This window comes from Salvia hispanica, chromosome 3 (genome assembly GCF_023119035.1).
Source record: "Salvia hispanica cultivar TCC Black 2014 chromosome 3, UniMelb_Shisp_WGS_1.0, whole genome shotgun sequence".
Lineage (NCBI taxonomy): Eukaryota > Viridiplantae > Streptophyta > Magnoliopsida > Lamiales > Lamiaceae > Salvia > Salvia hispanica.
This window is the reverse complement of record NC_062967.1, coordinates 19,539,758-19,553,410: the sequence shown is the minus strand read 5'-3', so window position 1 is coordinate 19,553,410 and position 13,653 is coordinate 19,539,758. Positions and strand designations below refer to the sequence as shown.

The 13,653-nt window shown below is 33.3% G+C and overlaps 1 protein-coding gene across 2 annotated transcripts; it reads right to left on the bottom strand.

Annotated features, from left to right (window-relative positions):
* Positions 1-2,900: 2,900 nt before the first annotated feature.
* On the bottom strand, positions 2,901-7,302 carry LOC125211354 (polyadenylate-binding protein-interacting protein 9-like). Of its 2 annotated transcripts, XM_048111095.1 has the most exons (11): positions 7,165-7,302; positions 6,602-6,845; positions 5,757-5,867; positions 5,607-5,651; positions 4,276-4,348; positions 4,078-4,190; positions 3,891-3,950; positions 3,716-3,763; positions 3,569-3,637; positions 3,224-3,285; positions 2,901-3,149 (listed from the first exon to the last, which is right to left on the bottom strand). In XM_048111095.1, the coding sequence occupies exons 1-11, from the start codon at positions 7,200-7,202 to the stop codon at positions 3,083-3,085; spliced, it is 930 nt and encodes a 309-aa protein (XP_047967052.1). In that variant the 5' UTR covers positions 7,203-7,302; the 3' UTR covers positions 2,901-3,082. The 2 variants fall into 2 exon arrangements, with proteins under 2 accessions (XP_047967052.1, XP_047967051.1); XM_048111094.1 differs by having other exon boundaries at positions 6,602-7,282.
* Positions 7,303-13,653: the final 6,351 nt, after the last annotated feature.

The following is a 13,653-nucleotide window of genomic DNA, read 5'->3' as shown; positions in this document are numbered from 1 at the left end:
AAATAGACAACCATGAAAATTTAAAATATATCTTCTGGGCATTCTAAAGAATCGTTACAATGATAATAACTTTTCACTATTTACACTTAAATTGGTGAGTAATAATTTGATATCTTCGACTTACAAAGAATTGTTTCGATGCAATAAAAAAATTTGTAAGGAGAGAAATAGATGAAATGAAAAATATGTATAGGAATATCTAATCATAATGAGTGAATAAAATAATAAAGGTAAGTATTATATCTCAAATCAAAACATAATTCGGTAGTTATGATTTAACTAAGGAAAATAAATCATGGCAGCTATTTTATAGGGGAGAATAACCGTGTATATCAATGCAAAATACCTAAAATGGGCTTTTCAATTTTTTATTGTTTGTTTACTAATTCCACATGGCATCACTATAAGGGTGTGTTTGGTTTGCTGGTTAGGCACGGTTAGGCAGAATTAGTTGGGTTAATCAGATGTTTGGTTTTAAAGTTAAGGTAACTGGATGGCCCGCAGATAAGACCAAGGCCCGTTGAAAGAAGGCCCTTAGGGTGTGTTTGGTTTGCTGGTTAGGCACGGTTAGGCAGAATTAGCTGGGTTAATCAGATGTTTGGTTTCAAAGTTAAGGTAACTGGATGGCCCGCAGATAAGACCAAGGCCCGTTGAAAGAAGGCCCTTATATGCAGTTAGTGTATCGGTCAAATTGGTACCGATAAGTATCAGCATTTTGAACAGTAACCCAGTTATATACTCAAATTACCAGCGTACCCTCTTCTTTAATACACCATTTCATTATTTTTGCTCTCCAAGCCTTTACCCTTTCTCTCTCTACCTTCGTTCCATGGCAGCAATGGCGGTTTCCAAAGCTTTCTCACTGCTGATTTCTGCATCGATGCTGGCCTTGGCCTTGGCCTCGGCTCCATCGCCTTCCCACGCTCCGTCGCCGTCGCAAGCTGTCAAACAAATATAGCCTTCTCCTTTGGCGTAACTGCCGAGTCACGTGAGCCCTAGCCCGGCCCCTACGATGTTTACTGCTCGTCTACCACCGTCCTCAGCGCCTGCTCCTTCTCGCCGGCTTATCCCTAGTTCACTATTGAACTATACATACTAATCGACGGAGAAGAGAGATTTTACCATCGTAGAATATGTTTTCTGTTGACAAGGCAGAGAAATTCTTGCAACTCTTGTTGCTTTCATTGATTTTAATCCAACTGAAATTTTTATGTTAGGCAGTTAATTATCGTGTTTTTAGTTAATGATACGGATTAGGATTATTGCAACACATTACAAATGATTTGTAATCTCAAACAGTGAGATGTAGAAATTTCATTGATTACCGTCTTCAAAATCTTCTGACGACAAAGCTTAAGATTAATTGACGCCGTGCATCTGGGGAAAAATGAATTTTGATGCACTGATTCCACACAATTGGATTTGATTTTTTAAGGGTGAAGTGGTATTGGTCTGACTTTGTGAGTGGAAGCGGCAACACAAATGAAAATAAGAAACTGCTTGCTTCAGTGTGCATTTTAGAGTGGACGGGGACAAGATCGTCATTTCAGAAAATAATAACGGCATAAGAAGAAAAATGATTAAATGTTCACTTCAGATTCAAATGAGCCAAATGACTTAGCTAGCAAACCAAACAGTCAATACTTCTAATAGCCATAAAGATAAGCACTGCCTTTTCTCTATCTGATCGGTCCAAATGGTTATGGTAACAACCAAACCAAACACGCCCTTAAGCGTTAGATTTAAATATCCAAGGGTTTATATTAGTGTTGCATTTTCCAAATATTTAGTGTAATGACCTGAATACATCCCTAATATAATATAATATAATGATTTATTATAAAAATATAGATATAGAATTCTTAAAATTTAAATTAGTGTTATAGTTAATTATTTGCTTTAAATTTTATTAGCCCACAATCTCAGCCCGATAAGTCCGCATCCGATAAACCCGAAGCCCGAATAGGGCTGGCCCGATTGACATCCCTAGCCGAGAGGTTGAGCCGTTTTGAACCGGATGAACCGGCCGGTTCGACCAACCAGTTGAACCTTTTTTTGACATTTTCAGCTTTTTTAAAAAAATTTGTGTCCAATAGGATTCGAACCCTAGATCTCATGTGTGTAAGTCCAACTTCATTACCACTCCACCGTATCAATTGTCGTGATATAACAATAACTTTAATTATTCTTATAATCAATGAATAAATTTTCATTCATTCTATGATTAACTATTATTTTTATAAATTGATTAATTCATTATAATTAATCATAAATAAAGTATGTTAATTAAATTTGTTATTTAATAAACTTTAATAGTAATTTATATTACTAAATTTCAATATTGTAATATATATATTTAATTAAATTTAAGTTTAATTATACTTATCTTCAATTAAGTTTAATAATATTTTATTTTCATTAAATTGTATAAAAATATATATGAATTTGATCAAAACTACATTTTATTTTATAATAAATTTGCTATATTTATAAAATATATACTACCTCCGTCCTACAAAAGATGTTACACTTTCCTTTTTAGTTTGTCCCACAAAAATATCACATTTACCTTTTTGTAAAAAGTTTCTCTCACATGAATATAAAAATTATATTATCTCTCTCCATTTAACACACAAAACAAAACCTCCTAAAATCCCGTGCCGTCCCACAAGTGTGTCATCTTTTGTGGGACAGAGGGAGTATTTAATTATATATGCTACAGTAAAACAATCGGACCAGTGGTTGGACCGATCCGACCAGTTAAACCGTGAACCAATAGCTTCACCGGTTCGCTAGCCGGTCCGGTTCTTAAAACATCGGCCAAGACTAAGGAATTTTTTCTAGGGAAACTAGAGAGCATTCCATGTTTGAATATCATAAAACGTTGAAAAAATGTTGTATTTGGCGAAGCTAAAGAGCATTCCATGTTTAAATATCATAAAACGTAGCCGAGTTAGCGTCACCAAAACAAAAAAAAACTCAGAATTTAAATTCAGGAACAGATAAAAAGGAAAAAAAATGTCACTGTTCCCCACAAGATGGAAAACTGAAACAGACGAGTACCAGAACCATCATCATTCACCTATGAGGAGTAGACGACTCCAGCTTGGGGCATCCGTGGCCTCACCGGTGTCTTTGACGGGCTCACCCTATATGACAATTTCTCAAAACTCAATAAGAAGAAAATCCGAGAATTGGGATTGAACGAGTGGGAACACATTACCTGATTCGCTGGGATCCCAGGATTTCACCACAGCAGTCAAGAGCCAGGATTGCACTCTCAGCCTGAAATTTGATTCGAACGAACAAACTTGTAACCACTAACCAGTTTATTCATGGTATTGAAAACCGTAAAATTACATAACTAGAAGATAGACTGAAATGCTCTATTGACTACAAAATCCCACATGTCCACATGGCAAAGAGATAGCTATGAGATTATTGACGTTTTACTCAAATGCTCCCGCGAATGAGCATTATATAGGCATATGAAAAAGAACGCTAACTCCTCTGTAAAGCATAACTAGAAACATGAAATGAGAACACAAAGCAATGAAAAGTAGCATACCATGAAGAATTCAACAAAAGCAATCCGTGTGGAGTGCATCTGATCCCCCAAGAGCCTCAGACGGGAAACCTGAAAGTTGAAAGATTAATCTGGTCAAGCAATTCCGAGTACACAACTGGATTATGATGTGATAACTTCATGGCATACCTCCCCACATCTTGTTTCAAAGAAATTCTTGACATCAGCTTGAGTAACCTACATTATGACATAACTAGATTATGGTAAAATTCATAAATTTAAAAAAAATTCAGAACAAAGCATCTATTGAAAAATTAATAAAACTGCAACATCACAATGGGCAAAAGAGATAAATCATGCATACCTTCTTGTCAATATTTGTACAGTAAACTGTCCTCACGCACATTTCACGCTCATCCTCTGACTACCAATCAATTATATAATTGAATATGATTAGTTGATACACGCAAAATTATATATCAAATGAGAGGACGAAAGGAATATTAAAAAATTTCTTGAATAGAATACGAATGATAATGATTAATTCTTACCCTAGGAAGGAATGTGGGATTGACGGGGAGAATAGCAGTTTTAGAAGGCAAGACTTTGATAGGAGAGAAACCTAAGAGTGTACCAGAAAGGATAAGAGAAGCTCTAGCAGAATCTGTTACATGAAGTGCAATATTTTAGAGATCAGACATTCACGGTAAGGAACTCCAAAGAGATGGGGGAGAGAGAAAGTCACCCACAATCATCTCCAAATTCTACAAAAGCAAAGCGGAAACGGGAGTGTGGGTCGCCACATATCCGGCAATCGAGAACCTACAAAATAAATCAAATTTAGAAAATACAAGGCTCCTGAAGTTGTGCCACGAGCACATCAGCACAATGAGGCAGAATAAGAAAAATTTAAAAACAATTACATCTGAAACTATATTGACAATTTGACATTACCAACAACAGCTTCAGTTATAACAAATTAAGAAAAACTAATGTTTTAGCGATGGTAGTGTAGCACTAATATCAAATTCAAAGTAAACTCATTTTTAGCAAAATAAAATTTATGGACATATTTTAGCAGTAGGAAGCACTTAATTTAGAATGTTGATCTTGACTTTCTGTTAACTTTCCTATCTCCGTTCCACTCTAAGTGGAGCATTTCCTATTCGGCACAGGATTTTGTGCAGTTTTGTTTTGTTAGTTGAGTGAGAAGAGAATAAAGTTGAGATAATGATGTTTTCATTTTAGGAAATGTGTCTCTTAGAGTGGGACGGATGGAGTATATGTTTAAAACCTACACAAAGACGAAGTATTTTTTTGAACTATGTTTTACCCCAGAAGAAAATAGAGATAAAATAAAAAGAAATGGAATGAACAAACAAAGCATGTTTATGAAATATATCAGCACATCATATGATTAATACATATATATAAAATCTAGAGAGAGAAATGTCAATCCCAGTCAAAAATATGGCTGCAAATTAGGATAAACAGGAAACATACTAAATTAGGCCAAAGTATTTTACTTCTGTTGGGAAATTATGGGCATTGATAGCTACGTATTTCCGTGAAAAGAAATTATACACATTACAAGGCTGCCCATGATCTATCACAATAAAGAGTAGTAAATGTGGGGATGGGAAAAGACATGAGAGAATAAATAAAGAAGGAAGAGGGAAGGCTGAATAATAACAGTTTCAGCTGTTACCAATTTTATTGCTTTTAATTATTAGTTAATCAGTAACTGATGTTAGGCCCTATATAAACCCTTGAGGTTTGGAAGGAAGGGGCAGATTATCAATATATATGAATTTTGGCTTTTACGGGAGCAAATTCGTGGCCTTCTTTGAAGGAGTATTGTTCATTCAGTCCAAGTGGGCTAACTATCCTACTCATTGCCTTTTCATCTCTAACAAGAAAAGTATCTGGGTGTAAAGATTTAGAATCGAATATTCACTGGTAGACTCCAATTTTAATGTAGAACACTGAAATTTTATAGAAGAGAAAAAACATTCATGATGTCGTTGTTAGGCATGCGGAAAATATTCAAACGACAAAGTCACTAAGCAGAATGACTTACATGTCCGTAAGTGCTGAATAGGGCAGCAAGCCGCTCCTCGGTAATCTTTAGTCAACATGGAAGGGGCAAATCAGGTAAGAATACTGAACGAATATCAAATTGCTAGACCTATGACAAGATGAAGTTCATCAACTTCACTAGTTCACTTACATTGTGATCAATCTCAGATACATAGACAGTTCGCCTAACGCTATCTTCCCTTTGAGCTCGAACAGCTCTGCCAATCATTCTCCTCCTGTTTGGGTTGTAGTTATTTCTTCTCTGGCAAAATTTGAAGTGTGTGCAGTTAGAAACTGTACAAGCCATATTAGCACATTCGAAAATTTCAGCTAACAAATTATAAGTGTGTCAAGACAGCCATGAACAAACAATGCATCTAGTTGGTGAAGGCGAAGAAATCAAGAAGCCGCTGAGACCATTCATTAAGAGAGATGAGAATAAACGTAATTACAGTGGTACTAGTTGTTTTGCAGACCGATAGCAAATTCGTGAATGTTAATGTTTATCTTATGCATTTTACAACTACGCATCAATGGAAAGAGAAAACAGGATTACTAATGCAGATAAGAATCTCAAGCTGACAAACTATGGTCTGATGTTAATATACAACAAGGTCAGAAACTAAACATGTCAAAAATATATACTTTTTACATGACAAATACTATGAAAAATGGTATATGTTGGAACAACAATTTCAACAGCTAAAACAAAAATCCCATTTTCAGAAACAGAGAATTATGCAAAACAGAACCTCAGTCAAGAGTCAAGACAATGGGAAAACATTACCACAATGTCAAATAAGTTAGTTAGAGAATTATAAACAAACCTGCAAAGTACTTTGTCAAGTTTCAAGCTATAACAATTCAATTCAGAAATGCAGACAAGCAAATAAAATAAAATAAAAAAGGGATTCATACATTTTTCAAGCACCTTATAGATTAATCAATTTAACAATAGTTTAAAAAAATTCAGTTGATGAGAGAGAGTGTATATACCCTTGGATCATTAGGGAAACCATCATTTCCCAAATTCTTATCTGAAAGCACAAAGTTGTAATCACCCATTTGAGCATCATAATAATTGGAAGGATAAAACTCCTTCGCCATGGGATTCAACTCGAGTTTCTTCAGCATATCAACAAAGTTCTTCATTTGCAGCTCCGATTTCGAATCCGCATCCGAATTCGAATCAGAAATTTTAACACCATTGCTTACATCCGATTCCCCATACTTAGCAGACCTGAAATTCTCGGTTTTATTTTCATTAACAATTTCAATTTTCTCAACAACAGCAATCTGGGAACCAACTCCAACCACTCCCTCACCAGCAGCCATGGAATCAAAACCCATGAACACAAAGAAACCCCAAATTATAAAAATTCAAAAAACAAAAACACTACCCATACAAAAATTTCCAATTATTATTAGGCCTCTATCTCAATTGTTAACAATTTCTATGGAAAAAACAATAAATTAAAAGATACAGAGATCAGTTCAAGAAAATGGCATCCTCGGATTACGGCGATCTCCTTGTATAATCTCAGTGCGTGTGTGCTCACCTAACAAAGGGCCTATAACCTAAAATGCTAAAACCCATTTGGTGAAATGCTCTATAAATTGTTAATTAGATAGAGGAAAATAAAGTACTAGTACCCCTAGTGAGTAAATGGAAAATTAAATTCAATATTTTTTGTAACAAATTCTTGATAACAAGTGGCAATGGTATTTGGATTTGTTCATCGACGAAATCAAGAGGTGGCCTAGGCTTTGGCTCCTCTTAACATTTTCAAACTTGTATAGTTGAGACTAACCTAATTACTTTTTCCAGTCACTTATATTTTATCACATTTTGACTGGACATGATTTTAGAAAATATATAAAGAAAAGTAGATTGAAAAAATTTATGAAATATAAGTTCTATTTTTAAATATTAGATTTATAACAAAGTGGTAATAAAAATGAGTTAGTTAAATTTTAGGCCACTATTAAAATTAAAAAAATAATAAAAAGTGAAATGTAAAAAATTTTATAGGATAGAAATAAAAATATGTGATAAATTGTCAAAAGAGCATATAAGATGATTCAAGCTAAAATGAGAAAGTGATTGAAATGTTTGTTAAGGGAATTGGTCTATCTCACTATAGAGAGAAAAATTTCATAAAATAAAAGTTTATTTAAAGGATGGATATAAGGGAAATTCTCCTCTCAATTCTTTCTAGCATGGATTTTTTAGAAATATTAAAAAAAGGGTAAAAAGAAATAAATAAAATGTGGGTCTCATATAGTAGTATGTGTTTTAATTTATTGAGATATGAGTGAAGTTAAGTAGAATATGATATTATCAGTTATAATAAAATGAACCGAAATTCTAATTAGTATATAAACCAAAATAGAAATACTAAACTCCTAATCACAAATAGAATGAATAGTTTTATTTTTAAAAGATGGAGATAGTATTTAATGTAAAATTATGATATTGCTTCAATAAATTAGAACTGCCAAATTTTGTTCTGATTGTAATACATGAACATGGATATTATGAAATGAAAAATATCAGAATATAGGTCTCGACCTTTTCATTTTTAGTACTATAAATTTATTTAGAGTAAAATAAACAAGTGATTCATAAACTAATGGATTTATATACAAGCGGTCTTTGCTTAAATAACACTCCCTCTGTTCTAAGATAAACGAGTCATATTTTATTTAAGAATGTCCCATTATAAGTGAGTCATTTCTATTTTAAAAAAAAATTATATTTCATACTTTATTCTCCACCTATTTTATTCTCTCTTTACTTCTCTACTTTTTCTTCTCTTATACTTTATTCTCTACTTTAACTCTTTAAATATCAATTCCTTAAATCTCGTGCCCAAAAGAAATCTTCGCTTATCTTGGGACGGAGGGAGCACTCTCTCTCTCTCTCTCTCTGATTCTTTACTCTCTCTACTTTAACTCTTTAAATATCAATCATTTGATTGGTGTGGAATTTAAGAATTTGTTTGACTTTGTGAAAGAAAGTGGATGAAAAAAGTTAGTGGAGTGAGGACCCACCGACCCACTTTTATACGGGTCCACTTATAAAAAATTGTAAATGAAATGAGACATTTATTGAGGAATGTCTAAATGAGAAATATATTAGACTTTTAATGGTGACCAAATAGAGTATTATCAATATTCTCTAAACTTTTAGGATATATATAATAGATCAAAGGTCAAATTTGGTCCTAAACATATGATCGAAATACGAATTTGGCCTAACATATACTTTTTGAAAAACGGGTCCATAACAAATGAAAATGTCGCCAAAGTAGTCCTTTTTTAATGGTTCCGTCAAAAAATTAATGGTCAACGATAATTGCACAGTTGCATGATGAAAGGGTTCCACAATGTGTAGTTAACACAATGTAATGAAAATAATCGCAGATGGATCAAGAGGACATCAACCAACTGGTCAAGGCGACTCCTAAAACTCTAGCTACGTGTCGTCGATGCGCAAACCAGAACAGGGAACCTTCAAAGCCTTAACCCACAATACTAATAAGTAGTAAATGGAAGTAAGGGTCGAATCTCACATAGATGAAGGTGCTTCAGCATGTGTAGCGGACATTTTGGGATGACTACTGTCACGCAAACTAAGTTGGTTAAGTTTTATCTACTTGACTGAGCGGACTAAAAGAAATTTATCTAACTGATCGATTGGATTTAACTACGTGAAAACATGATTGAATTACTACTACTCCTGACTGATCTATCGGATTCGCAAAAATGGAAATTACGCTACGAAACAGAAAAGTAATGGGACTACTTCGTACTGGCAAATAAAGCTGGATAAAAGCGACTAAAGCTAAAGGTGACAGAGACCTACTCTCCTAACTAACTACGGACGTCTTTTTCCTCAAACAAACAAGCAAAACTAAAAACTCAGACCATGACAGATCGAAAACATGGCATCTAGCGAAAAATGGGAAATCCACAAATTAAAACTAGATCCATGCAATTCCTGTTAGAGTTTGTATACTACTCGGAATTAATAAGATATTAATTAATTGCCATACAACAATAATTAATTAAGGATTTTTTTATCTTGCGGAAATAAATATCAAGCAAGGGAAAACCCCGGAATTAAAATTTTGGTTTGGAGGGGGATCAATATTATTCTTGGGGTTCCCAAAATATTGCAATTTTTTAAATATTAAAGGGGTTTAATTTAATTGAAAGAGCAAATTTGGGGGAAAATTATCCAAAACCTTCCATAGATCCTTGGGCCCAATATGTGACTTAATAAAAAAGGGAGAAAAAAGGGGCAAAAAACACACTTTTTTTCAAAAAAAATTTCGTCCCCTCTATCGGAGGGATGATTTTTCTCCGTCAACCTATTAAACAACAAGTAAACAATATCTACTCCATTTTCATGAAAATCTAAACATGTAAATTCATGTAAATTCAGATCCAATGTAAATCAAACACCAGAATACTAAATCTAATAAATCTGATAACGATTAAACGCGAAGAAGCTAGAGAAACTCAACTTTTCTTGCGTTATCTTCCCAATTCAGCATATCAACCACCACTAAAACTATGCATAAAACGAACCTTACCACATGAACGCTAGTTTTTTGATGGAATCGTCAAAAAATGACCACTCTGATAAGGATTTCATTTGTTCATGACCCATTTTTTAAAAAGTAAATGTTTTTTACCAAATTTATATTTTGGTCATATGTTTAGAACCAAAATTAATATTTATTATATATAATATTAGTATATAAGATTTTTTTATCACTTCTTAAACTTTTTAGAACCAAAATGCATCAAATTGCTTAAGGGTATTTTAAATTGAATGTAATAGAATTGTCTTATTCGCGAATGGACGAAAATGGAAAAATGAAATTTCTATTCAAAGACGGAGAGTGTACTAGTTATAACCAAAAGTTGGTATAAAAGTCTTAAACCAACAGAAAAGGACCTATCAGATAACCTATTACAATTACTAACTGATTAAAAACTTTTATGAATTGCAATATACTCCTTCTGTCTGCGAATAGGAGTCCCGGTTCACTTTTATCATAAATCTATGCATATATAAAAGGCGAGTTTTGGCCTTCTTTTAAAATATTTATAAGTTTTGTCCTCATTATAAAATATTTAAAGTTATCAATTCAATTTGAATAATTATGTAATAACTAATTCCTTCCAATAACTATTCCATACAAAAACGCCTTTGATATTATCATTCAATTTTGGAGATTCTATGACCAAAATCGTTTTATTCAGCTAACGGTTCAAATGAATAATGACTTATCTTTGATTGCTATAACGTATTTCTCCATTAATTGCGGATTATCATTGGAATTTAATCCAATAAAACCCCATAATATAAAGTAGGGTCAACCAGAGCCATTATTGCTCATTTAATTTATAATAAATGAAATTAGGCTAACTAAAAGTCGATAGAAAAGAATGCCAAAAGAGAGAATTTCAAGCGCTATCAGAAATTCTATAAATACCAAATCTATTAATCAAAAGTTTCATGACCGTGGTGGTAAAAAGATTGTTGTCGGCATGATGTTCATGTAATGGCACTGCTACCTCATGCGTGTGTTGTGTAGCATTCCATACAGCTTGGCTATCAACAACAGAGTACACTACACATTCACCTAAACTTCGGGCAGCTGACGACTATAGTTCTACTTATAAAGTCGTACAAGGGCGACATAGAGCGACAACTAGAGGAGGCAGAGTAAAAGTCGATGGAAAAGTGAAAGATTCCAGCGGATGAGTGTAAAAAGTCGATGGAAAAGTGAAAAGTTCCAGTGATGAACAAAATAGAGCGACACAGAATGAGAGTGAGGCTCTCAACTCTTCGTCTCTTTTCATGACAAGGGTTTTCGAAAATAAGAGATCAACTTTGATGCAAATAAATAGGCTCCACCATCTTCCACTTTAAATACCATTGTATCTCAATTCTCAACTGATTACCAGAGATTATGATCAGATTTGCATGGAAAATTTGTATCATCAGTCAAATTTAGTATGTTTATTAATTATTTTAAATTTTTGGGCACGTGGATATTGTATATGTATGAATTAGATTTTGTATGATAGATATTGTTTTTCATTTTACAAATATTATTTTGAAATAAGTATGAAAAGAATAAAATAGATTCGCATGAGTTTGATCTACGGCAACAAGTGATTGTAGTTGAATACGTAGAGTTCGAAGAATGTTCTTATTGATGTGTGTGAGTAACTTTTAGTTGTCAAACTTATATAATGATATGAATTTTTATTTAGTGTAGTAAATTGTTACTATTATAGACATTTACGAATTCAAAGAACTGGATATAATGATATTGTTTTTATTTTATAAAAATGTGAATTCTATTTCAAATTTGTGGAAGGAGAAAATCAATTGGGTCGTGCATCGCACGGGGTGCCACTAGTGGTAATAAGGTCCCACCTTCCACTAACTCATTCCACTCATATTTTATTTAAAACTAATATATACAAATGAGACCCCTATTCTACTAACTTTTTTTCACCCACTTTTCTTAACATTTCTTAAAACCAGTGCCGTCCATAAATAGTACTCCTAATAGCAGACGGAGGGAGTAACTCATAAATCGTGAGGCCAAAATATTTCTTAATATATACTTCTTCCGTCCTATTCAAAATGTTCACATTCTTTAAGTGGCGGGTAGTAAGAGTTATTAGGTGAAATAAGAAATGTACTAATAGAAAGTGAGTTGAGAAAGTTAGTGGCGCGTGAGTTCTACTTTTATATACTACTATTAATTTTATAAAAAATTGTGAGTGACAATAAGTTAGTGGAATGTAGGGTCCACTATCAAAAATGGTAAAAGTGAAATGTGACATATTTTAGGGACGAACAAAATTTGAAATAAGTGACAAATTTTCAGGGATGATGGAATAGTTGAATTTTTAATAAGGGGAGAGGAGAAAATGATTTATTTTCAAATATAGAAAGTGGACATATTGAATGAGACGAATTAAAAAGGAAAGATAGACATCTTGAATGAGACGAATGAAGTACTCTGTAGAAAACTTAAATATTTTCTACTATAAACCAAATGCAAATTATTTAGACCATATTTATTTTGCTAGGGCGTAACCAAACTCTAAGTCGAATAAACTAAAAAAAATTTGAAAACAAATTCATTATTTCAACAACTATATGTAATAATTTTAATATACTCCCCCCGTCTCATAAAAATTATGGGCATATAAGTATAACATACCTCTTCTGTCCGCGAATAGGAGTCCCGATTTTTTATTTTAGTCCGTCCGCGAATAAGAGTCCCGGTTCACTTTTACCATAAATGGTAATAGGGTCCCACCTTCACCTAACTCATTCCATTCACATTTCATTTAAAACTACTAATATATACAAGTGGGACCCCTATTCCACTAACTTTTTTCTACCCAATTTTCTTAATACTCGCTCCGTCCCAAGGAAGATGACCCCTTTCTTGGGTGGCATGAGATTTTATGCAGTTACATTTTGTGTGTTAAGAGGAGAGAATAAAGTAAGAGAGAGGGAATAAAGTAGAGATAAAGGTGTTTCTATTTTAAGTAATGAGTCATCTTAGTTGGGACAAACCAAAAAGGAAAGTGAGTCATCTTCAATGGGACGGAGGGAGTATTTCTTAAAACCCATGCTGCCAAGAAATGAGACTCCTAATGGCGGACGGAGGGAGTAGAAAGTAAGACAAAGCTGATAAAGTAAGATAAAGGAGGGGAAGGATAGTTAAAGTAGTGTTAGTGGATAGTGAAATTTCTATTATTATTATTTACTTGGATAATAAATTTGGATACACATTCCATAAATGGAAAGCTCATATTTTTATGAGACGGACAAAAATAGAAAATAATATTTTTATGGAACGAAAAGAGTTCTTTATAACATAAATAAAGTATTCTATGCTTAATAAACTCAGAGGATATTACAAAAGTCTATTAACTTCACGTGTGTTTGTGTCGGAATTTTGTGAGATGTCAGAAATTGTCAATCCTAGTTTCAAGAG